This window comes from Chroicocephalus ridibundus, chromosome 3 (assembly GCF_963924245.1).
Source record: "Chroicocephalus ridibundus chromosome 3, bChrRid1.1, whole genome shotgun sequence".
NCBI classification, from domain to species: domain Eukaryota; kingdom Metazoa; phylum Chordata; class Aves; order Charadriiformes; family Laridae; genus Chroicocephalus; species Chroicocephalus ridibundus.
The window spans coordinates 29,308,671-29,332,834 of NC_086286.1; the positions used below are offsets into that span (position 1 = coordinate 29,308,671).

The 24,164-nt window shown below is 38.7% G+C and overlaps 1 protein-coding gene across 5 annotated transcripts in view; it reads left to right on the forward strand.

Moving 5' to 3' along the window:
* MTA3 (metastasis associated 1 family member 3) overlaps positions 1 to 24,164 on the forward strand; it is a 142,889-nt gene that overhangs the window by 83,143 nt on the left and 35,582 nt on the right. For all 5 annotated transcript variants that reach the window (XM_063328577.1, XM_063328575.1, XM_063328576.1 and 2 more), the window contains exons 12-16: positions 2,017 to 2,141; positions 3,365 to 3,516; positions 4,027 to 4,249; positions 12,631 to 12,717; positions 17,487 to 17,633. In XM_063328577.1, coding sequence (XP_063184647.1) covers positions 2,017 to 2,141; positions 3,365 to 3,516; positions 4,027 to 4,249; positions 12,631 to 12,717; positions 17,487 to 17,633 — 734 coding nt within the window. The remainder of the gene's footprint in view (positions 1 to 2,016; positions 2,142 to 3,364; positions 3,517 to 4,026; positions 4,250 to 12,630; positions 12,718 to 17,486; positions 17,634 to 24,164) is intronic.

Genomic DNA, 24,164 nt, shown 5'->3' on the forward strand with positions numbered 1-24,164 from the left:
ACGCCCCCATCCTATCGCTACACTCCCTGATAAAGGGTCCCTCCCCATCTCTCCTGTAGGCCCCCTTCAGATACTGGAAGGCTGCTATAAGGTCTCCCTGGAGCTTTCTCTTCTCCAGGCTGAACAACCCCAACTCTCTCAGCCTGTCTTCACAGGAGAGGTGCTCCAGCCCTCTAATCATCTTTGTGGCCCTCCTCTGGACCCACTCCAACAGGTCCATGTCCTTCTTATATTGGAGGCTCCAGAGCTGGATGTGGTACTCCAGGTGGGGTCTCACCAGAGCAGAGTAGAGGGGCAGAATCACCTCCTTCGACCTGCTGGCCACCCTTCTTTTGATGCAGCCCAGGATACAGTTGTCCTTCTGGGATGCAAGTGCACCCCGGCGGCTCATGTTGAGCTTAATAACCTAATTGATGAGCTAATAAATGGTGTCTTTTTTAAAAAAGCTAAAAACTCTAGTATGAGTGTTCCCTAACCCTCTCAGGGAAGTGGCTGCTTTAGGAAAACTGTAAGATGCTCAGTCTTTACATAATGTCTTTCAATTTCATTTCCTTGGTCCATGTGGACAATTCACGACTTCTGCCAATATATTCACTGTAGGGAGTAATTGTATTAGATGACAAAACCTGTTTTGAAGTGTAGGATTTTTGTGGTTTTTGTCTCTCTTACTGTCTGTCTTTTGCCCCCATATCAAGACAGAATCCATAGTCAATGGTAAGAGTGTGGTGGGACTTGTCAAGTCTTTGATAACTGTGCAATCTGGGTCACTCGTGGGCAAATGGATTGCTAACGCTCTGTTTCAAGACTGATTTATTGTATTTGAAATCTGAGTAGAATTGATTCTCAGAGCCAGATACCTTTTTGAATTTGATCATAAGGTATTTCCTTTAAAAGCAAGTCCTATCCTCAATACCAGGAAGTCCCTTTCAATTCATGGCTTCTCTGGAAGGTAACTAAGCAACAGATTGTAACATGGGAGACTTAGTTGTCTCTTGATCCCTTCACTTGTACCTTGAGCCCAAGGTATTTGATAAAGAGTATCTGGAAAGTGTAAAAGTGTCTCTCACTGGGTATAGTGAAAAAGGAGAAGGCAGGAGACAGACTCGCTGGCATTTGGAGTAGAAATTTGATACAGCAAAGGTTTCTTCAGTTAGTCATTTTAATTGATCTTGGATATATTTTACGCTACTTAAAGAATCATCATCTCCGGAATCAGCGTATCCAGCCTTGCATTGTATTGAGAGTATAGCTCGTCAAAGGGGTGATTAACACCCACAGAGTTGGAGCTTTGGAGATGCTGTACTTAAGCTAGTGAGAAGTACATTAATTCTTTATGAATTAACTGACCTTAAAGTCCCACTTAACTGAAGTATTAGTAGATAAAATAATCATCACAGTAATATAAAAAAAAAAATAATCCAAGAATAATTCTTCAGCCTTCTCGGAGTAAAAGGAGTTCAGGACTCAACCCAGGCAGAACAGCCTGATGTACGGGTGAGCTTTGCCAGGGTTATGGGACATCACATTTACTGAAGTTGCTGGAAAGGTGTGTACTTCTGCTTGAGATAGGAGGCAGCAGGCCCTCTTCTAGGGTGGACAGCCTTGTGGTATTATAGTCAGCGGTACTACTGTTACTTGTTATACTTCACCCAGAGCCCAGCCTCACCTTGTAAAGCTTCATCCATTGACTGGAGTCCCCTTAAATTCTGCGCTATGTCAGGCTTATGTTAATGCTTGACCCTGAGACTCGTTCTTTTACTAGCTTGCCAAGTAGCTTAGACCATGTGAAAGCATTTTACAAAGATCTGTAAATTTGAGAATCAAAGCAGTTCTTCACATGGCAGGTCTCTTGCAGTGTTGAAAATACTAGAGGAGTATAAAAATGAGTCTTGTTTACAGCAGTTTTTACAGATGTTGTCACCACACACCAGAATTCCAGAAATATGTTGTTTGTTTTCATGTTGATTAACTGGTTAGTAATTTTTTTTAATTTTTTTTTTTTTTTTTAATTCAAAGCAATAAACCAAATCCCAATCAAATATCCGGCAACAATGGGAAACCTGCTGCAGTCAATGGAGCGATGGGAGCCTCATATCAGGCACAGGCTTCAATAATAGGTCGGGCTTGTGAAAGTTGCTATAGTAAGTACATTTTTTTAAAATAAATAGTAATATTATTATTTGATCTTAATATGCGCTTTTTTAAAAAAGAAATGTATGTACTTTTGTTTGCATGCTATAAGTAGAGGATAAATGAATTGTGTGGCAGAAGTAAGAGCAGGCTTCAACACGTTGACTGAATGTCAATATTCAAATCCACTTGATGGTTTCTTTTTAATAATTCAGAAAGTACAGAAAGATAAAGTAGTATAATATAATGGCACTGATATGTTTCTCCTTTACCTTCAGAATACTAGATTCAAATTTATTTTTGATTCTCCTGTAAGGTCGCAGGGTTTTTTGAGTTATTGTCCCCCACCCTCCCTTCTGTTGTTGTTGGGGGATGGTGGTGGGGTTTTTTCCTAGTGTTTTATGTGTTTCTGGTGGTCCCTGGTAGACTTCTTGAAATAGCAGCTTTCAACATAAGTTATATGAGAGAAGACGTAATAAAATCCAGAACTGGAAAGAATTGAGAAGGCCTACCAAATGAGAGTTCTTTACTTATCATTGCTATGGCTCCCTGTGCCTTAACACCAGTTAAAATAAAATCATATTCTGTATATAGAAAATTCCAGTTATACAGTTTGTTGGGTTTTAAATCACATTTTTTAAAGAACAGTTTTCTTGTGAAAGATTACATAAAGAAAAGAAAAAAACGGTTAAATTAGTGTTTCCCGCTGAGTCTCCACATGCACAAGATAAAGGTACTGCGCATCTCCAAGGTCAGTAGGAGAAGTGCTTGTCCTTTTCTTGTATGGCTCTTGACTTTTAAGTACTCACTTTACATGACTTGGGCAAAAAACCCAGATCTTTAGCAATTCTAATAAGTAACAAGCAACTTAAGCCCGTCTTCTGGGGTAAGATCAGAAATAGTGGAGGGTATATAGGGTTTGGGGGGGGGTTTGTTGGTTGGTTGGTTTGGGGTTTGTTGTTTTTTATTGCCCTGGAAGAAAATCTCATCTTTGCAATACAAAGTCCCTTTGAAATTAAGTAGGGAAGTACTTTGAAATTTCTATTTGGAGTTGACTTTTAGGGTGCTTTTTCAAAAAAGACACTAAAAATCCAAGTTCTTCTTTTCTCCATGTGAAATGTATTAAATACTTATCTATATCATGCTCTGAAGGAGTGCCATCTATTGAGCATTTGTCTTTGTTATATTGAATGTAGCATACACCACTTTAGCTGTGCTGGTTTTTCCTCCTTAGCTCCACAGTCTCACCAGTGGTATTCTTGGGGTCCTCCTAATATGCAGTGTAGATTGTGCGCATCGTGCTGGATTTATTGGAAAAAATATGGTGGCCTGAAAATGCCCACACAGACAGATGAAGATAAACTGTCTTCCAGCCAACCTACAGAGGTAGGATTGCGTAGCTAAAATTCCCTAAAATGAAGTGTGGTGCTTTCACAAGACTGCTGTGATTTGAATATTTCATGGAATGGGTTTTTATGTACGTGTTCAACTTCAGTGTTACAAAACATAATTTATTAGTCCTTTTCCTGGCTTAAGTAGAACTGAACAGTGTGCAAGTCCTGCCCTGTCTTTGTATGACCAAGTCTTAGATAAACAAACATCCACTTCATGCAGTTTTGGTGTACAAATGTCATCTTGTCAATCAAATGGTGTGTTAATCTATAAAATGTTGATATGACTATACGATATTTCATATAGAATGGCATTTATATACCCACTCACAATAGAGCTCTCTACTGTGTTACACAGCTTCTTGCATAAGCCCCATTTTTTTTTGTCCGTAGTATTTATCCATATTATTTGATTAACCTTGTGGATTTATCCAAATTGTGGGTGTTTTGAGTGCTGTAATTCACATATATGCATTATGATCTTTGTTTTGTTTTATTTTTGTAGGAGTCCCATGTTAGAACTCATATGTCCCGGCAGGCCACACAGGGAACTCCAGTTCGTAACACTGGAAGTCCAAAGTCAGCGGTGAAAACACGTCAAGCTTTCTTTCTTCACACAACGTGTTGGACAAAACTGGCCCGTCAGGTCTGCAAAAATACCCTCCGGCTGCGGCAGGCAGCAAGACGTCCCTTTGTCCCTATTAACTGTGCTGCCATTAAGGCAGAATGTAAGATGTTTTTTTAATTCTTAGTTCTGTGTGCTGTGCTTCCCACCCATTTTTGTCTTTTAATTTTATTTTCTTTTTCAATAAACATTTCTTGTCTATACGCTTTTGCTTTTCATTTTTTCATTTGTCCAGCATATCACCAACACATTGGATAAATCTGGCTGCCTTGACAGATTTCAGGCTGGGGGAACGTTTCAGTGAATTAAAAGGGGAGAACTATTACCTCATTCACTTAAAAAAATTGTAATTAAAAAAAAAAAATTGGGGGCAGGGAGGGGAAATCAGTGCTGTGACATAAAAAACACGCTTCCTGCTAGGCAGCATGAAAGAAGTTAGCTTTTATATTGTTCTTTTATTCTTTCGCTGAGCAGAAAATATAGATCTGTACATGTTTTGCTTTTTCTCAGTGGGATTGGTTGAGCAATAAGGAGCTGAGGATGCATAAGAATTTAAAACCGGCCTGTAACACAGCCTTTTGTTACTGTTTATTATTATCATATGGTGGTGATAGCCATGTTTATTATTTCGTCATAGTTGCATCATTTATTTTTTTGGCTGTTCCAGTTCGAAATTTTAGTTTTAAATAAAATTCTGTATTACGCTTGTTCTTTTTAAAGCCAGAATATAAAGAACCGGTAAATTCACTAGTAGTACGACAAAAGGTTTATGTGTTGTTGTAGATAGCAACAGTAAGACTCTTTGTATGCATACGTGCGTAAGCTTTGCTGCAAAGTCACTGAGTAGTCCAGCGGGTTTTGAATCTGCGCTGAGCACATTGTTTTACCACTCAAGCTGTTTGGTTGCATTTCCCAGTCTTCCATAGAGGAGGTTCTCAGAGCAGGCACTTGGTGTTCCAAGATGTGCCGTGGGTGTCAATTGTATTAGAATTGAAGACACCTTTTTAGAGTATTAGATGTTGGTTTTATAACCGTGTTTACTGCATTAAGGCTAAATATCATTCCAGCATATTTAACTGGGATGCTGATGATATCAGTGTTATTTGTAAGAAATTTACTCCACAGAGGCTTAAAATCTGGTTTAGAGTAATTCTATTAATACCAGCCATTCTTCACATGCAAACTCTTCACCTACTTCTGCAGTCATCCAGAACTTGGTAACTATTTCTGTTCATTGCCCTTGTCTTATTTATTTAGTTGTTCTGTTGGACATTTTCTTTCTTCTTTCAAAGCTATGCAAGTCAGGAGCAGCTTTCAGATTTAAAGAAACCACATGTCCACTGTGTGAATAAAATGGATTGTACTTTCATGGAAGAAGTGTGTCTAAAACTGGACTAGGATTATATTTTTAATCCTTAATACAAAATCACAGCTCTTTTCTGAGGGGAAAGCATTGTACCTTTTAATTTATGTAATTGGCACTGATTTCTGCTGAATCGTGGAGGGAAGTTAATTTTAGAAATTCAGTTGACTCTTTTTATCCTTACCCCTATTTCTTCTCACTCACCGCAGTAACTCAATTTGAAAGAAGATGAAGCTTTTGTTTAGGGAAGAAAAAAAAATAGAAGAAAAAAAAATGTTTCATCCAACTGTTAAATCATCATACCAGAAAAGTGTTACATACACAGTTCAACTTTAAAACAAAGGAGTGAAAAGCTGAGCTTTTCAGCAGGAAATAGTCATTCTTGTATCAGACTGGCAGTGCTGTGAGTGCTTCCTCTTTGTTCCTTTGAACAAAGAAGTGCCACATCAGATTAACATCAAGAGCAGAAAGATTTTTTTTTTTTCCCCTGTAGTCTCTGTCTTTCATTATTCTTTTTACTTAAAGCGAAATTTGGACCTTGCAATTCCATCCTTTTGGATGATCATGCTTCCTAATTAGATCTAACATAGATTTTTTTTTTTTTTTTAGAAAAAAAAGTCACATTTGTCAATGCTTTTTGAACACAACATTCAAATTATTTTATAATAGTGGAAAACGTATTATACCTCATTTAATTAATTTATCTCATGTTTCTCTGTGTACATACATACACATATACACACACACGCACCTATCCTGTTTCTGACAGTATCTTCATGGAATTGTACAATGCTCTTACCTGCATTGTCATTGTCGTAGTCTTACTGTAGTAAAGTCTAGCAAGTAAGTAAATAAAAAAATTGTTTTCTAGTTTTGTTCCTAGACTTATATCTGGTGACATGTGTTCAGCGCACTCTGTAGTTTCTAATGTTATAACTAAATAGGCTCTTTCTTCCTGAATGCCTTGAATCCTTTTCTACGGATAGCTTGATGCAAGTAATTTTTAAATTCCGTAATTTTTAAGTGAGATATTTCATTAACGGTAAAGTTTTGATATGTTGAATATCACTGAATAATTACAATATTGAATGAATATCTGTGTTGGTGTTAGAGAAGTTACCAATCACGCTTAGATAACAAGCTGGCCAGAGTGGCAGGTTGTCTACGATGTGATACAGCATGAGATGGAATTTGGTTTGGAATTTGTTTTCCATGTTGGTGTGCTGAAAAGTGAGCATAATGACTGCTTAGCTGCTTTCTCGGACCCACCTGACTCTTTGTGTGTGCCAGTCTACTGCTTGAAGCTTGAAAACACAGCTATGTTGCAGTAGGCACCATACCAACGCTCAGAAACCATAAAATCTAAAGACAGAAGGATGGTGGGGCACTTACCCCAGCAGCATACCGGGTTTTATGTCTTCCTAGTTTTATTTGTTGAAGTGCCAGGTTGCAAATGAAAATAATTCCCAGTGCTGAGAAGGAAGGTCTGAACAAGCCTGTCAGAGCTTGCTCATGAAGTAAATTGATTTTTTGCATTCCACCTGAACTCACCTGCAGATCGTTCTTCGGTCTTGGAGGGGCATGGAAGCCTCTGAGAATGCTAATCTCAGGACCAATGATCTTCTAGGTGTAAGCAGATCTCAGACAGAGCATTTTTTTAATTATTGTAATTGCACCCACATAATTTCCCTTGGCCCATTACATCCACTGGCAGAAAACAGTGTCCTATTCTATGTTCTTTATTCCTTCAGTTAGCGCAGAGAATTAGATTTTTTTCTCATTAGTGAGCCATATAGCATGACCCCTGCTCAGATGGCAGCAGGAGGTAGTGGAGATGATGCGTTTACATCCCAGTTTAATCTAGGGATGGTCAGAAGGAGTTTGAGAAGGTATGGCATCTCCTGCTAGGAGCACAACCCATCATGGAAGTCTCAAACTTTGTTCTGCCTGAAGATAATAGACTGGCTGTAGTTGTCAACAATGAACTTGTCTGATGGATTTTTCAGGAATAATTAGAATTGGTGAACTGTTTCAGTAAGAGGAAGTTCCCATGCCCTAAATTAGGCAAAATACTTTCTTTTTAGTTTTGAATGTATTGCATGTTTTTTAGAAAGTTAAGCAAGACCATCCTGTCTATGGAAAGTCTCTTAATTAGAGGAAACCAAAGTGGGCATTCTTCTCCAGTCACTTACAAGGTTGGATCTGTTTCCAGCTTACAAGCATGTTGACGTATGCGTGGCAGTGAGCCATGCATCTGTGAGCATTATTACTTCAGCACAGGAAGATTTTTGAGATTGGTTGGTTGTTTTTTTTCTTATTCAGATGTAGTTTTATCAATATAACTGTATGTATTAATTATAGTAATTTAAATTTGGGTAGCTACACTCCGTCTATGTAGACATGATTGTCAAAATGTTTTCAGTGGATGGTAGTATAGTATCTGTGTAATATATATATAGTTATCTGGAAATGGGTATACTGTTCATGATCAAAACTTAACATACCTTTAAATCTGCAGATTTAATAACAAGTTTGGTACACAGCACTTGCTTGTTACAATCTGTTTTGATAAAGACAAGTGAAAATTAAGGGGAATATGCAAAATGTTACTGATTTCTCTTTGTAAGCATACAGCCTGTATTTAACTGACATAAAACTACCAATTCATCTGAAGTGAGTAACGTTCATGGGTATTGGTTCACAATGTTTTACATCCCTGATTTTGATAGCTACGGAAGATCTTTTGGCTGCATCTAGGATGAAAATATTTTCTCTACTGTTATCTTTGAATACCATTTGTGCCAATTTTTTGTAGCCAGTAAAATAATTAAAAGAACACACTGTTTTTTCCCAAAGTTTCTAAGAAGAATACAATTCAGGGAATACATAGAGCACAGTACATTTATTAGATAATCTGAATTTTGATAGAGACATGATGGAATGTCAAAGAGAAATAACTCCCCAATGAGAGTTTCTCTAAGCTTGAGACCTACAAATCTAGTTTTAAAAAAAAATGAAATAATTAAAAAACCCTTTCAAATCTAAAAGAACTCGCTACCATCTTCTCCAGAGTATTCCTGATTTCATTGACCTCTGTGTAATGCAAGAGTCATCACTTTTCTAGGTTAAGAACTTAGTCTGCTTAAAACCTCATAAGGAATCCATTTCACACTGTGGTTCATAATGTTGTTCCCTAGAGTTTTTCTAATTGTACTGTATCCTCTTTAGGGTTATGGTGCCCCAAATTACACGCACTTCAAGATACAGGTTTCCCATCATTTTAGGGTATCACATGTTTTCTATTTTCATATCGTCATAATTTCTAATATTCTGGTTTTAATTTCTTTTTAAGTGACCACTCTTAGTATCATCCAGATATTTTTAGAAAGCTGTTGACGCTGACTCCATGAATTCCCTTCTGCATGGTGGTGGTGTAGAACCTATCATTATATTTGTATGTTACAGTCATTTTACCCATTAAGAATTAATTTTACATTTATTGCTTGATGCTGTTTGATATACTTTGCAATCGGTTTTAGCTTTGATTATACAGGAAGATTTAACTCTCTGATCACCTCTTTTCCTGATCTTCTGTATGTTGAATAGCACAGATCCTTTGGGCTTTACAGAGACAATTAATTTTAATCAGGTGCTGATCCGTGAAAAACACTTCTCTCTTACCCTGTAACAGCTGGACAGCATGGTCTTTGGTGATACAGTTTGTTAAAAGCTAATTGAAATGCCGTGTTGGATGCCAGATCAGCTGCACCTGTACGTGTCACAGTTCCTTCAGAGGATCCTGGCAGACCTGTGACACTTGCAGTCCCTGGTTTACAGCACGTGTAGGTAGGGAGGGACCTCTGGAGGTCTCTAATCCCACCCCTGCAGAAAGCTCAAGTGCTCAAGGCCTTTTGTCCAGATGAGATTTGTGTACCTCCAAGGACGGAGACTCCATGGCTTCTCTCAACACCTCTTCCAGTGTTTGATCAACCTCACAGTAAATAATCTTTTCCTTACATCCAATGAGAATTTCCAGTCTCCCAGTTTGTGTCCGTTGCCACAGGAAGCAGTAGTATGTTGTCCTATTCCTACGTACCTCCAAGAAGGGTCTGGCTTGGTCTTCTCTTATGTTCTGTCGCTAGGTAGTTACAGGTGGCAATCAGGTCTCCCCGTGGCCTTCTCATTTCAAGGCTGACCGGACCCAGTTCCCTCAGCCACTCCGTGTACATCCTGTACCCCAATCCAGTCTCTCCAATAGCTAGACTTTCTCCAATATGTCCGTATCTCATTTATAGTGGGGATCCCAGAACTCGGCACGGGGTCTGGACGTGGTTTCACAAGGGCTGAGTGGAAGGGAAGGGTTACCTCCCTCGCCCTACTGACTGGTCGTCCTTCTTGTTGCAAGGACACACCGCTGAATAATGTGAACACATTAAGCATGTTTTCCATTTACAAGGTCTTTGTTAGCTCCCTTGATGTCCGTATTTAACCGTATGCCTCTATTAATAGTTCGACCCTTTTGCCAGTCTGCAGACCTACTTACTGAAGAATGTTCTCACATTTGCCCTGTTTTTGTTCTCTTTCACCAAAACCAGTCTAAGCATTAGTTAAACACCAGTAGTGTACGTGCTCAGCAGTTTCTGTTTGGATGAATTCCACCTGGTCCTGGTAACTTTTTTATTCATTAACCAGTTTGTTTTGAAGTATTTCCTATGGACTCTTTGATGTGACACAGTTCTCACACTTTCCTCATAAAAGCATTTTAGAAGTGAGCTTGTTTGAGTTCTGCATTGAACACGGTTGCAAATAATTCATTCAGCTTTCCTGTCATGCCTTTATGTTTCTTCTATATTTTCATCACACCTTGACTATCTCCTATTGCTACAGGCACTAGCATGCTTTCTGCTTTTGATATGCTTGAAAAAATACACTGTCAAATGTAGTATTCCAATTCTTTTTTTTTTTTTAAATACATTTTTATTTCTCATAGTTTCCATTGTTTCGCTGATCTTTCTAAGATTTTTAGTGCTCACGTGGAAGCCCATATTTGATTTTAGGACTTTTTTTTAAATTTTGTTTTTGACAAGTTCCTACCTAAATTTTATTCCATGGTTTTACACTTGAAAGTGATGCACAATCTAACTTTGTGTTTTTCTGTATGTAGTACATAAAGATCATAAACTTCATTATATTTTTCATGGGAGTACCATATTGTGGATTAAAGTTTGCTGCTGTTGAACACATTTAACTGTTTTAACAGACTGGTGTGCTTTGGAATACCACCCGCTACCTTTGGTGAACGTGCTTTGCCTCAGGCATGGAAATTGTGCTCTCTTTGTAGTCTGTATTCCCAGTCAGCATATTAATATCTCGCCATGATTCAATGTCTTTTTTTACGGCGAAGACATGTAGATGGAAAATTTTCTTGCTAATTACTTCTTAGGCGATGCTTTGCTATTCCCAAAGTAACTATAAAATACTCGCTGTGTAGTCTGTGCTTATTTTACTAAGGGAGACAGTGGAGCCACATCGTTCTACCCTGTCACTTAAATTATTTCAAGTGTTGTGGAATATTAAAAATATTCCAGGCACCAGGTTCAGTGCATTTTTTTTCACTGAGAACTGGATATTTTGTTATTAAGGTAAAATAATGAAGTACTGCATGTTCTCGGCATTAGAGCTCTGGAACCTTTGGGCTTCCCAGATAGCAGCTACCATTTATGCTTAGCACACATAAGAATTTCAAGTAGTTTCCTTAATATACGGAACTAAGTTGTGCATTGTCTGCTCCATTGAAAACATCTGTGAACGTACTGAAATACTTACTTCAGTCATGGCTGCGGTTTCATGACCTACAAGTTTTTTTGCACATAGCTAGATAGAATACATAAAGGGATTGTAAATTCTGGTTTTTTTCTCAAATGTAAATTGTTCTATATAGTGCCTTATCCTCATCATGTGCCTGTGTACTGCATATCTTGTGTGGGAATGAAACAAATGGAACATTTTGGTAAAACAAGGTGAGGACAAAGTGGAATTACAGTTACAATCATTTATTTATAATGTCTGTCTCTTGTAAAGCTTGTTAGAAAATGCAGATCTCATGTGCATATGTGAAACCTCTACAAAAAAAGGTGTACGTGTATATATGTGGAAAGTAATTCCATGTGAGGGAGGGAATTCTAGATCTACGCAATCAACATATGAACACAATTTTGTACAAACCAGAACACCTGTGTTCTAGGGATACTGGAAGCCCTGTATGGGGATTACTTACATGCTTTTGGAAGAGAGATAGCCCAGTCATTGGGAGTAGTTTAAAAAAAAAAATATAGCCTGGTTCTAGTCATCTTTGAGACTACTGTAATCTTGAAACTACTGAAACCTTCGGTCTTGTGAATGTTTGCCTTAGGTTGATTGACTCCGCTGTCCAAGCGTGAACCTCTTCATAGCAACACTTGTACCTTCGAGGCATTTAGACAGATTCTCTGCACGTGTATTCGCAGTGCCTTTTAAGTTGTGAGTTCATAGTTTTAGCATAAAAGCAAGGTAGTGACTGAACTGCTTATTTTCATTTACTTTGCAGGAAGTTCCTATCTTTGAGACCTTTGATCTCTGTCATACTTGGTTATGATTGACCACTTTGTTCAAAAGTTTACAGTAAAGCCAAATCAGTAGTCCCAACCTCAAATCTTTTTTACCTCTGTATTACTTCATTTAGGGACAGACAAGCTTGTAGAAAGCAATGAAGAATTCCATGTAAATTCTTTTTAATAGCCAGCGCTGCCTTTATTTTTGTACTTATGTTTTCATCTGTGTTTCATTTGCCTAGCTGACTGTCTCCAAAAAAACTTTGTAGACAAAAAATGCAATCAGATTTGTGTTAGAACTGACATTAACTTTAAAAAAAAAAAAAAAAAAATCATAACACTGCCTGCATGGATGATGACATGGCCTGCCTTTATGTATCTATCATTATTAGCATTGATGGAAAAAAAAGAAGAATATGTGCTAAAATGAAATTTGTGGTAAAAATGTAGGTCAGAAACTGGTTGGTGCATCCTAATTATACTTGTAACGGTAGAATATTTAAACTGAGTTTCATTCTTTAAAATTCTCAGATGCAGATCGACATTGTGAAGTTGCTGGAAATCCTCTGAAGATCAAAAGCACCAGAAAACCACTGTCATGTATCATTGGGTATTTAGGTGGGTATCTGCCTCCGGAGGAAAAAGTTAATCAAATGAACATTCAGTATTTACTGATACTTAAAAATCCCATGTGCATAAAATGAGAGATTTATGCTTGTAGTAAAAGGAAAACTATGAAGTTATTAAAATAATAAAAATTCTGGTCTGCTGTCAGTTGCAAAACTGGATGATTGAACTTGCAGGATGTAGGCAGAAAGCCTTCTGATACTGGTTTAGAATGGCAGAGGGAAATTTGATGTAATTTAGAGTGTGAAAAATATTCTCCTAGTCTAAATAAATAAGCACTCAAAGGGGAGATGAGATACTCAGTATGCCCAATGCTACTCTACTGTGTCCCTGGAATCCACTTGTAATATTCCCGTGTGCTTGAAAGGAGCAGACTTCAGCCACAATGAGACACCAGTCTCTTCATTTGATGACATAACTTTAAAAAAGATGCAATGAAATCTGTACTGAGATCATCGCCAGGAGGTCAAGGTACTCATGTAAGATAACAGGGAGAGGAGAAATTCTAGTAATTGTGATTCCTTATTTAAAAAATGAAAGTAGACCTCTTTGCAAGGAACCACCATTGGCTATTAAATATTTACATAATCGTATGAGAGATGAGATACCCCAGAGGCTTTATATTAATCATCAAATGAATACAGAAATCAATCCGTTGATGAGAGCAGCAGTGAATAATTCTGCAGTGTGTTAATCCCGTTCGACAGATGTAAAGCTGAGGGTAGAACTCACCGTAAATGCTTTTCTCAGAATTTCAATCAACAGGAGGTTTTTTTGTACTTGGACAAAGTAAACAATAACATCTCTTGGCTTACTGAAATAGAAATCAGCCATTAATGCAGTTATAATTGTTCTGCCAGAATATTGAATTTAGCAAAATCTGAACTTCATAAGGCTGGGTAATGAGGAATGTAATGCCCACTCTCACTGAATTTTGATTCTTCCTGCCCTGGATTTTAAGAAAAAAGCCAGTGATACTTCCCTACAGGCATCCCAGCTGTGTGCGTTACGTATATTGTCACTGGAGTGAAGGAGGAGAGGACTGCGTGGGTGGACCTTGTGGAGCTGTGGTTGTGAGGGGGGAGTCTGGCAGGAGATGGCTGACCCCGTTTGGGTCGTCAAAAGAAGACTGGGCAGCGCGTGTCATCTCAGAAGGTGCTGCATGTTTTCAGTGCCACGTTAACTTAGTTGGTGAGGGGTTGTCTTGATACCTCTGGGAGCATAAATCTGTAGGTTTAATGGGAGTGAATGAATGAACGGTGTCAGACAGCATTATGTGTACTTTGGTGAAGGTTTTGCAGAAGATTAACAGTGCTAAAATATACCTGGTATCTGTAGAGTCTGCTTAGCATTTGACTGTATGGGAAGTGAAGGTATCTCACAACAGCTGAAGGTAAATAGGATGTGTTGGAGGGGTATGAAGTGTACGCAGTGTAGTTATGGACGTGCATCTGAATTAGCTGTGTAAGGATGGCAGAAAATGGTTTTTTGTTTGCCGTTTATCTTCATCTGGTTTTTTTCAGTTTAGCTTATGGTGGTTTTTTGTTTGGGATGTTTGTTTGCGTGTTCCGGTGAATAAGTAATGCTTGCGTTACTCTTCTCATGAAATTTAGCATTAACTATCATGTCATAGCTTATTTTCTTTTTAAAATTCCTTCTGTGCCATTCCCACAGACATGTATTGGAATACAGTTAACTGTGTGTCTCAGGGCGTGACTGTTTTCATCCCTCCCGGTAAGACAGAGAGGATTTCTGTGCCCTGCTCGGCCTGGGTCATCGCTTCCCTTTATCCCTGTTCTGCTCCTTGGCTGGCAGTTCCTCAGGTGAGGTAGGTTAAGCATCAAAAGTAGGCCCTGTCCTCTAGAGAGCTGGGGCTAATCCCCTGTAATCTCTTCAGTAATCACTGTGCTTACTAAACAACCCCCCTAAGGGGAACCCCTGGCTAATTAAATGTCCTATATTACCTCCAAGTTGTGAGGAAACCAGGCTAATGTTTCCAGCTGGGATACATGTTGAGGAGATGAGATGAGAGAGGCACAGCTACTTAAGCACCTCTGGAATCCAGCATCCTTATTTAAGCGACTCAGTCTTTGCTTTGGAATTTTTATTTTTTTATTTTTTCACCCTAATGACATTAGTGGAAATAGAAGTTTTTAGAGTTGTTATGGCTAATTACTTGTTTGAGGCTGCAACCTGGTCTTACAATAAAGGTTCCTAATAGATTGTTCAAGTATTGTTTCTTATTCCTGTTCTATTTTTATTTCAGAAATGGTCATATAATCTGAATCTGGCCAACTGTTTTTTCTGTTGTGTGGCTAATGGGATCATTTGGATTATTTGGGTGTTATAGTTAGTTCTCTGAATTAGCAGAAGGTGTGGGTGGCTAGGAGATTCTCACTAGGCAATAGAACAAGGATAATAGCAGCAGGAATTAAAAGATCCCTAATTACTATTATTCCATAATGCAATAATATGATAGGATAATGTAATTCAGGCAAAACCCCTGAAAAGCCTCATTACCCCTCTCAGGGGGGATGAAGCAGCTAGTTAGAAATTGCTGATCTAAAGCATGCAAATACTTGAAGGAAGTCTGTACGCAGAGGATGAGCGAGTGTATGATGTAAAGACCCACAGGAAGGACTCAAGCCACTGGGAAGTGGTCCTGGCTGCTTAATTAAGTTCCTTTCTAGAACTTAAAAGGAGAGCTTGGTCTTGCTGCCTTCATCTACTGCAGAAATAAAGGACAGCCTTTAGGAGGGTTAGTGACCTGCAGACTGAAAAGAAGTGGAAGGAAGGAAATGCTTCCTTCTTCAATTCTTCGCTCGTCCTGGATATGTAAAATTACATCCCTATGCGCTGTAGACAGAAGGTGTTTACGAGTTCTCCTGTGTTGATCCAGCTGCTGGGATTATTGTGGATGCTGCTGGAACTCATTGCCAAATAAGATAATATTTTAGTGGCGTTAGCCCTGAAAATTAATAATTCCCTTCAGAATATCGGTACCGATTGCCAAATGAGTATTTTAGAATCTAAATTCCAGTCATCTTCAGCAACCAGTGCAAACCTTTCTGTTTCAGTTGAAAGTTTTGCTTTAGCAAAACAGTACACAGTACTGTTCATAACAGCACACAGTAGTGTTCGTAACATTAAGCACGCCTCTGTTCCCAGTTTAGTGAAAACACAAAATCGGTGCTTGTTCTCCACAGCATGAAAAACAGGCCGTGCCATGAAAACTGCTGGGAGCTTGGTGTTCCTAAACTCTGTTCCTAAACTGAAGGCTGTGAAGGCTTGTCATGGGAGCGAGGGCGTGAGGCCGGGCAGGCCAGCACTCGGATATCGGATTTCCTCAGCATTTGTGAAAGAGGAAAAATCTGCTATCGCGTTGGACTTTGGCCTAGTGCGGTGGTTTCTGTTTCTCCTGCACAATGGCTGTGAACAGCAGAGGCCGGAGGGACGCCGCCTTAAGTACCTGGCCTCACTTTCAGAGTTTGCATATTCCCAGCTTCTGCGCTTTATTCTAATAAAATAAAAAAAATTAAAAAAAAAAGGCAGAAAGGAGCATTTTCACTTCAGATGCAAGATGTTTTGGGGTTTTTTTCCCTCTTTTCTTACTCCCCTTGGACAGCTGACTCTCCTGATCCATCTCCCAGCCCCTCTGCCCTCACGTTGTCAGCCCAGAGGTCTCTCCTGCTCCGTGGGGCGATGGGGTGGCTGAAATGGGGGCTGGCAGTGCCTCACGGCCTGCGCCGTGCCGGCAGCTGGTGCTCCGTGGCCGTGCCGGAGGGACACCCAGGGACCTGCCCTCGGCCCGCCTGGCCTCCCTCGCAAATTGGGCCTGCCCGAGGACGTACGCGGTGGTGGCTTTGTAAACCCAGGTGTGTGCTGGGAGTAAGTTAATTGGTTCAGCAAATTTCTGGTGAAGGACGAGCAGGCTCTTACGGAGGCTTCCTGTCGCCACTTTTATCTGGCAGATAACCGAGAAATTTCCATATGACTGTATCAGCCTTTGGCAAACGCAGCAGCTGCCACCCTGAAGTCTGCCGGCCAGACACCGCTGCGTCTTACCCACCTTTCTTCCTCCTCCTCCTAAATAATCCCACTCCCTCAACCGCTTTACATACTCTGGGATGTTTGGAGATCCCCCGTGATGGCTCTGTACGGTAGGCCAGCAGAACCCGGCGAACCCCCTGTGGTCTTAACGATTTTTGTTTTCCTTCTGCAGTTTTAGGGTAGTTTTAGCTTTGGAGCCCTGCTGCAGCTGGCAGCCTGACTTCTTGCACCTGGTGACTTGTGTTTGGAAAAATCCCTCGAAACTTGTTATTGTGACAGAAAATATTGAGTAGCTTGAGGTAGTGAGGTGATTTAACTTTAGTAAAATGTTTTTGTTTGCTTACTTAAAAAGCTGTAGGTGTGTAGCTCCAATACAAACCTCAAAACAGTAGAGAACTGTAAACACAGACCTGTTTCAGATTGATGTGTATTATCTCTTCAATCTCTGAAATCCTTACGCACCTACACCATAGTATTGAACTCAGGCAATCTAAAGTGAAGTAGATTTTTCATATTTGGAAGAACTGTAGGTATGAAGAATCATGTTTGAATTGTTATTCAAGGTCTTGCGAACACACTCATGCTGAAGAAGCTTCCTTTCCTTTGACTAGGAATTTAAATATAAATTTATGTTGAATAGACTGGTTTTATTTAGTTGTTTTTGAAACCAAGTATGTACGATCTCTCTCTCTCTCTTTTGTCTCAAACAGAGATTCATCCTGCAGTGAAACGCAATGTAATCAGGTCAACACCAAGCCTTCAGAGTCCAAGTGCAAAACGACTGCTTGCACCCTCCAGTCACTCTTCACTAAGTATTTTGGGAAAAAGAAACTACAGCCATCATAATGGTCTTGATGGTATGTGAAGGAACAGAAAAGAAATATTCTTTAAGTCTCTGAATTGCCAAACTTTCTGTGGACCTGAGATGGCATTAAATAAAGGGGGTACAGACTGACAGGAACATAAGATACGGATAGCGTATTTATAGCATTGATTCTTAATGCAATGAATGGTGGTGCTTATTCATTGAACATGGATATATTAATGCCGTCTCTTCCAAAAACTACCTTTACCATTTTTCTTACTGATCTTGATATAAAAGGACAAGAAAAGCATAAAGCTAATTTGGTAAAGGCAGAGATGCAGCGAATGCTTTATTTCCGTTTATTGCATTGCATTTTTATTTGAAGAAATATTTTGCAGTGATATGCAAGACCTGTTGAATTACTCTCTGTGAAATTACTTGACGTGTAGCTAAATTGCTAAATACTGGACCTGCTAGTTTACATGGCAATTCTAAACATGGCTTAGCATGGATTCTCAACACTGTGGTTGGTAATAGAGGGAAAACAGCTTTTGCCTCTTGCATCCCAAGACCGGTGTCACAGAGTCGGTTAAAACAAGAGGTAGTCCTTGGCAGCAAGGACTGGTGGAAGGTAGGAGCTCCTGAGAAAGAGATGTCCCTGCATTTATACCGCTTGCAGAGGAGGAAGGAAAAGGGATGTCACAGAGGTACAGGAAAGGCTTTTCCTGTAGACTGTCCAGCGCCAGAGGTGATCTTTAAGCCTGGTGTATCCTGCCACTTTCTTACAGTATGGTGCAAATGGAGAGCAGATATGAAGCTGTACAAAAAAAAAAAAGATGGAAATTTGTGGGTGAAGGGAACTTCTCTCAAATAATCTTTACTTTTTATTCTGAAAAGTGATTGTTTATTACTGTGGGCTTTTTTTTTTGTTTGGGATTATTTTTTTTTTACTTATTATTATTACCAAAAAGAAAGATTTTCAACTGGAACTGTGAACTGTTTCATCTCATGTCCAAATAAGAGGAGAATCCAGCAGGGCATCATTTGTTTGCACTGAAAAGAAATGCATGCGTTTCCTGAACTCTCTTTTTGTGAGATGTCACTTCTGTAAGCCATTAGCTTATTTGTTCTGTAATTGAATATGGCTGTTGAGATTAGAAATCTGAACGAAGTTAGGCTTTGAAATAGACTGTTCAGGACATGATCTGCACAAAAGAGGTGACTGTCTGTTTTTATGCTTCACAGAATATGTCGAGGTAGAAATGAGAGGGACTTCTTTTAGACAAGCTAATAGATGTAATATTCCAAATACAAAAAGGAAAACTTGATCTATTATCCATCATCTTCCCATAATGATCATGCATTTCTGTCATTGCCAATGCTCTTCTTATCTTGCAGTGAAAGTACATACTGGATGTTTAATAATACCTAGATAGAAATCACTACATACTTTGACAAAAAGTGGTTATTTAGTATATTCAGTAGAGAGGATCGCTGGGACCTCTCCTGAGTGTGCAGACAGCCATTGCACAGTAGGCAGATGACACGCATGGCAACACAAGCTATTCGGTGGACCGAGATGGCAACCTTGTGACTTGTACTTGGATAAAAAGATGATGCCATTAACGGGCATAGCCATAAATGCTTATTTTTCACTGCGAACTTTGAGCGTGAAGTTCTGCAGTGGTGGTCTGGCAGTTCGTGCATGGAAATGTGAGGGCTGCTTTCCCCATCCCCTGATGCTGGACCCTCCGTATAAGCTTTTAAGTGAGGAATGCCTTTCACCTGGAAATAAAGATGATGTTACATTCCTACTGCAGAGAAGGCTGTAGTAATAAATTAAAAGTAAGCTTTATTTTGATGATGTCCCTATAAGGAGGTGTGCTTGCAAGTCTTTAAAATTTTTCTTCTGCTTAGTACAGGTGTTCTCTTCAAAGTACCGAGTTTCTAAAACCAGTCATTAGCCACACTGATTAGTTTGTATCAAACAGTCAGCTATACTGTGTTAAGGCAATTTGCACAAAATATCATCTAATTTTAAAAATAGGTATTGAGAACTGTAAGTCATTGCTTTAGGGAGATAATTATTTCTGCTTATCTATTTTCTGTGAAAACATAACTTACTGGAAAGCATATATCCTAAATAACTGAAATCTGCATTTTGTTATGTATATTCTAGTATTCAGAATTGGCTATTTTGGTTCTTATCCTAGCCCTTGCCTTTAATTAAAAGCCTGCAAAGTGTAAATAAAATGCAAAGGAAAACTAAACTCTCTAAAACAATCAAACCAGTAGTAATGATTCTCAACAGCACGTGTCCTCTGTTCCGTTTGACTTAAAACCACTTACCTTTCGTATTTGCCATTTAACCCCTTCTCTGGTTATTGGTAAATATCAAACACATTTTTGGGGCTGTAATGTATCCAGCTTCTCTTCAGTACACAGCAAAAACTCAGTGACGAGATCAACTTGGGAAACGGTGGTTTCTGTCTCATTGCACTGACAACGGTGTACTACTATCTGTGCAATGAAAGGTTTTGCCAACCTCCAGAGTTCTTCTGTTACTATAAATAGACTAAAAAGCTTTTTTGGTTAGAAAATGCTATGAATTGTTGTTGGGTTTATTGCATTGTATCAATTAACAGAATCCAGAAAGCCAACTATGGAGGTGATGATATATTCTGTCTTTCAGTGCATGCTCTGATGAAACGAGCAAACAAAAATGAGCGCAGTGGGCTTCTATTAAGTCTTATCTCTTCCTGTTTTCGTAATCTTAATGTTATTTATATAGAAATACCTGCATGTTCAGGTTTGGTTTTTTTCAACAGTATTAGAAATTTGTTGTAAAGAAGCCATATAAATATGTTTACTTAAGATATGTTTACTTAAGATATACAATAATTTACAGCATTCGAGTAAGTGTCACTTAGACTTGTATAAATATATATTTAGATTGGCATATTTAAAGTCAGTCTTCCTGCCTAGGTGAGTTGAGTGCCGTATTTTGACAAAATTTGTTATTAACAAAATAATAATTATTGGCTCAGAAATAAAGCGATGTAATATGGGAATGGCACTTCTTTATGCCTGTATGAGGGAACTGTGGGAGATGATGAGAAACAACATTAGTATTTGGTTTAATGTTTTTAAGAGTAATAAATAAGAACATGATTAGCATTTCTTAGGGAAATCTTACATTGATTTTTGGCCAATGCAGCACAAGTTTCCCTTTCATTTTTCGCCAGATGCAGCAGATTTCCCCTTACTCCAACGGAGTCTGGTGCAACTGGTAGGAAAGAGGGAGTCTGTCCTTTCTGGCTGCTATTGCTCCATCATTATCGGGGATGACGAGCGAACACATTTATCTCTTCATAAGTGGTGGGGTCTGTGCCTTGATATCTTCCTATTAAGTGATCTGAGTGCCAGTCAGTGTAGTTGTATAAGGCATGTATAAGGCATAGACCTAAATAAAATTGCACTGCTTAAGCATTGTATGTTGTAACTAGATGGAGAAGTGATCTTGTAGTTGTTTGTGTCCTTTCAGTAGGAGAGAGGATGGTCTTAGAAAAGTGTTTTTCCTTTTATGTTCAAACAACGGCAAACCTCGCAAATGAAAAATGCCAGAAAGCTTTTTTTCCATTCTGGAAAAAATCAAAGTACTTTGGGGAGTTCTCACATAATATGCACGCTGGTGCTTTTAACTATGCTGAGATGCAGAATTTCCATTGCTGCTGGGGGGAAAAAAAAAAGTCAACACAAGGTATTTAAACAGTTCTCAGCAGTGAAGACAGTCTCTTTCAAATGGGAAAACTCTGTCTTCAGAAGATCACGACGTTGCAGAATGTTACGTGTATCCAGTTTTATGACTGGAGTTGACGATGGGAAGATTTAGGTGTGACTGTAAAGTGCTTTGTAGATATTTTGAACCTGATCTTTAAATTGCAGTGTTGGAAGTTATTCCCAGCAATTACTTTCACCCACAAGCTGCTTAACTGTGAGCAACAGCACATCCAAGTAGTCAAGTTTCACGTCAGGCTATTGTTTTGGCAGGGTGAGTAATGATAATTTTCCACATAATATTTGGAAAGATCAGGTAAAGGTATTTTACATAAGTATAATCTTTGTCAACTGGCAGGCATTTCCTTACTTTTACATGCATCAGAACCAGAATATCCACAGGGTGCCCAAGATACTAACGTCACTAATGAGGTACAGAAATCCGTCTGTGTCTGTTGATACCGTTTTCCTGACTTGTGGGCAGAAAATTGGAGAACAGGTTGTTCACAGCTTAAGGGACTTTAATCAACAACCCCAATCCTCCTTCTCTCTGCCCTCCCCAGATCTTTAATGCTGTATTTCAGGCTGAGATCTCCTGATGCCTTCCAGAGGATTCTTTCAACGGTCAAATTTCTGTTCCTGAATATACTGAAGTATGCAGCTGTATCTAAGAATGAGACAGCAATTTTCGGGTCCGTTTTCCTAGGAACCCGCACATCTCTGTCACAGCAAGATGAGAAAAGTGACATGAGCAATTGGCAAAGGGAGAAAAGACCTCAAAAAAATGAACCTTCTCTCTTAGATGCTATTTTGGTCAATCCTTCTCTCCCTGCTTATGACTAATAGCATTGGCTATTGAGGAGATAAGCAAGGAAGAAAGGCTCATATTTCACTTCTATTTTTCCATGGAGAATTTGAGACTCTCCTTTGACAAACACATGAAAATATAAGCAGCCTAACTGGCAAGCAGGGAGACTGGAGCCTTTCCTGCCCCAACCTTTCCTGAAACAGAGAAAACAATTCTAATATGTGTTTCATCATAATTCACTTACCGAACCCTATGTGAAAGTATATTGAAAGGAAGGAGTTTTCTCTGTAGGATGGCATTTCTCAGCAGAGGGAGTTGTTTTTTCTCAAATGTGTCTGATAGTTGTTATATTTTTTTTTTGTTATGTTACAATGTATGTATGTTATATATATGTATATGTTATATATTTTTTTTTTGGTTGGGATGGAGATGTTCTACTGCAGTGGCAGCCCAGCAGCATGCAAAAACACATCTGGCGGTCCATTACTTTACAAAGTAAAACCTTAAATTTCCTCCTACATATTAATAAATTATATACATACCTGTACTGTTATAAACGTCATTTTACATACCCAGTGATTTCCAACTGCAAGAGAAGAAATGAGATGTGATGAAAAAGCTATTATGTGAATCCGTTTTTGCCGTTTCTTCCATGCTGAAACACAAAGTGGGACTAACGTTGAATTGTGTATATCCACTTTTCCCAAAAGTGAGAATCAAAAGTTAAATATTGTTCCACAGCCATTTTTTTTCCTCAGAAATTTGCTTTGGGCCTTGGTATAGCCAGGAAATGTTTTGAAATATTTGGCTACAGATCTCCTACTTAAATGTATGCACTGATATTGATGGAAAAGTGGAGCACGGAAAGTGGATCTCCGGAAAAATTGATGTTGTGTTACTGTCACTTACTGGAGAAGCAGGGGATTATGAAAAGGGTGTTTATGACTCTTGGTTATTTCCCAACATATATTACTGAAAGTATTTATGTCATGATATGAAATGCTTTATGGTAAGCGCCTTGTCGTGCCTTTCTATACAAAGTCATTAAAGTCATCTGTGACTCTCAAGAGATTAACCTAACAACCTTTTTACCTTTGGTTTTTATGCTTGCAAAAGAGTAGCCAATTTCTATCTATTTTAAGTGTCTGATTGGAAGTAATAATTTTAAATATTTAGTAGAAAAATAAGACGCTCTAAGGCTTGCATTTATGTGGTCAGTATATTGTCTCATTTTTGGAGAGGTGGGAACGATGATACTGGAAACAAAGAACGAATGACTACATCCAGAAAATTACTATCCAGCATGGAAAATTACACAGCCCTTAATTACACCAGGGCGTTACTGCTGATACTGTCAATCATTTGTAGAACTAAGCTACTACATCTCATGCTTGCGCATTGGAAGCTGTTGGTTTTTTCGATTTAAATTTTTGCATTTTAAAACAATGTTTTTCCTTCTGTTTTCAACTTCATGGTGAGTTGGTGATTTCCCTCCTCCCCACTTTGGTCTTCATTTCTCCAACCCCAGCAATGCAAAGGACATTGACTTAATGTGAAATATAATCAAGAACTAGGAACATATTTAAATGTGTGTCTTTTTGTCCAAAAATGGAAGAGAAATCTCTTTTTTCACCGCAGAATTTCTTAAAGTTGAGAAAATGATTTATTATATTGCGGTGATAAATGTGCAGTCATCATTTGCTTACATTGAATTCATGTTACAGTTATCTCTGGAGTATTAGAGGTTCATTGATTACAAATAAAAGAAGAGTCTTCTATGTCTGAAGACCGCTAAAACTGCAGAGTATTTTTTCAGTGGGTAAAGGTAAGCAGTGTGACTTCTTTACGATGAATTTGGTCACAAGAGGACTTGGGAAGAGCCAAAAAAGCATTTCTGCAAACCCATATTTCCTCGAATTTCCTCTGAGAAGGAACTGTTCCTAAGCATTAGCATTAGCATAGCATAGCACTGTTTGGTGGGGTTTTTTCAAATATAGA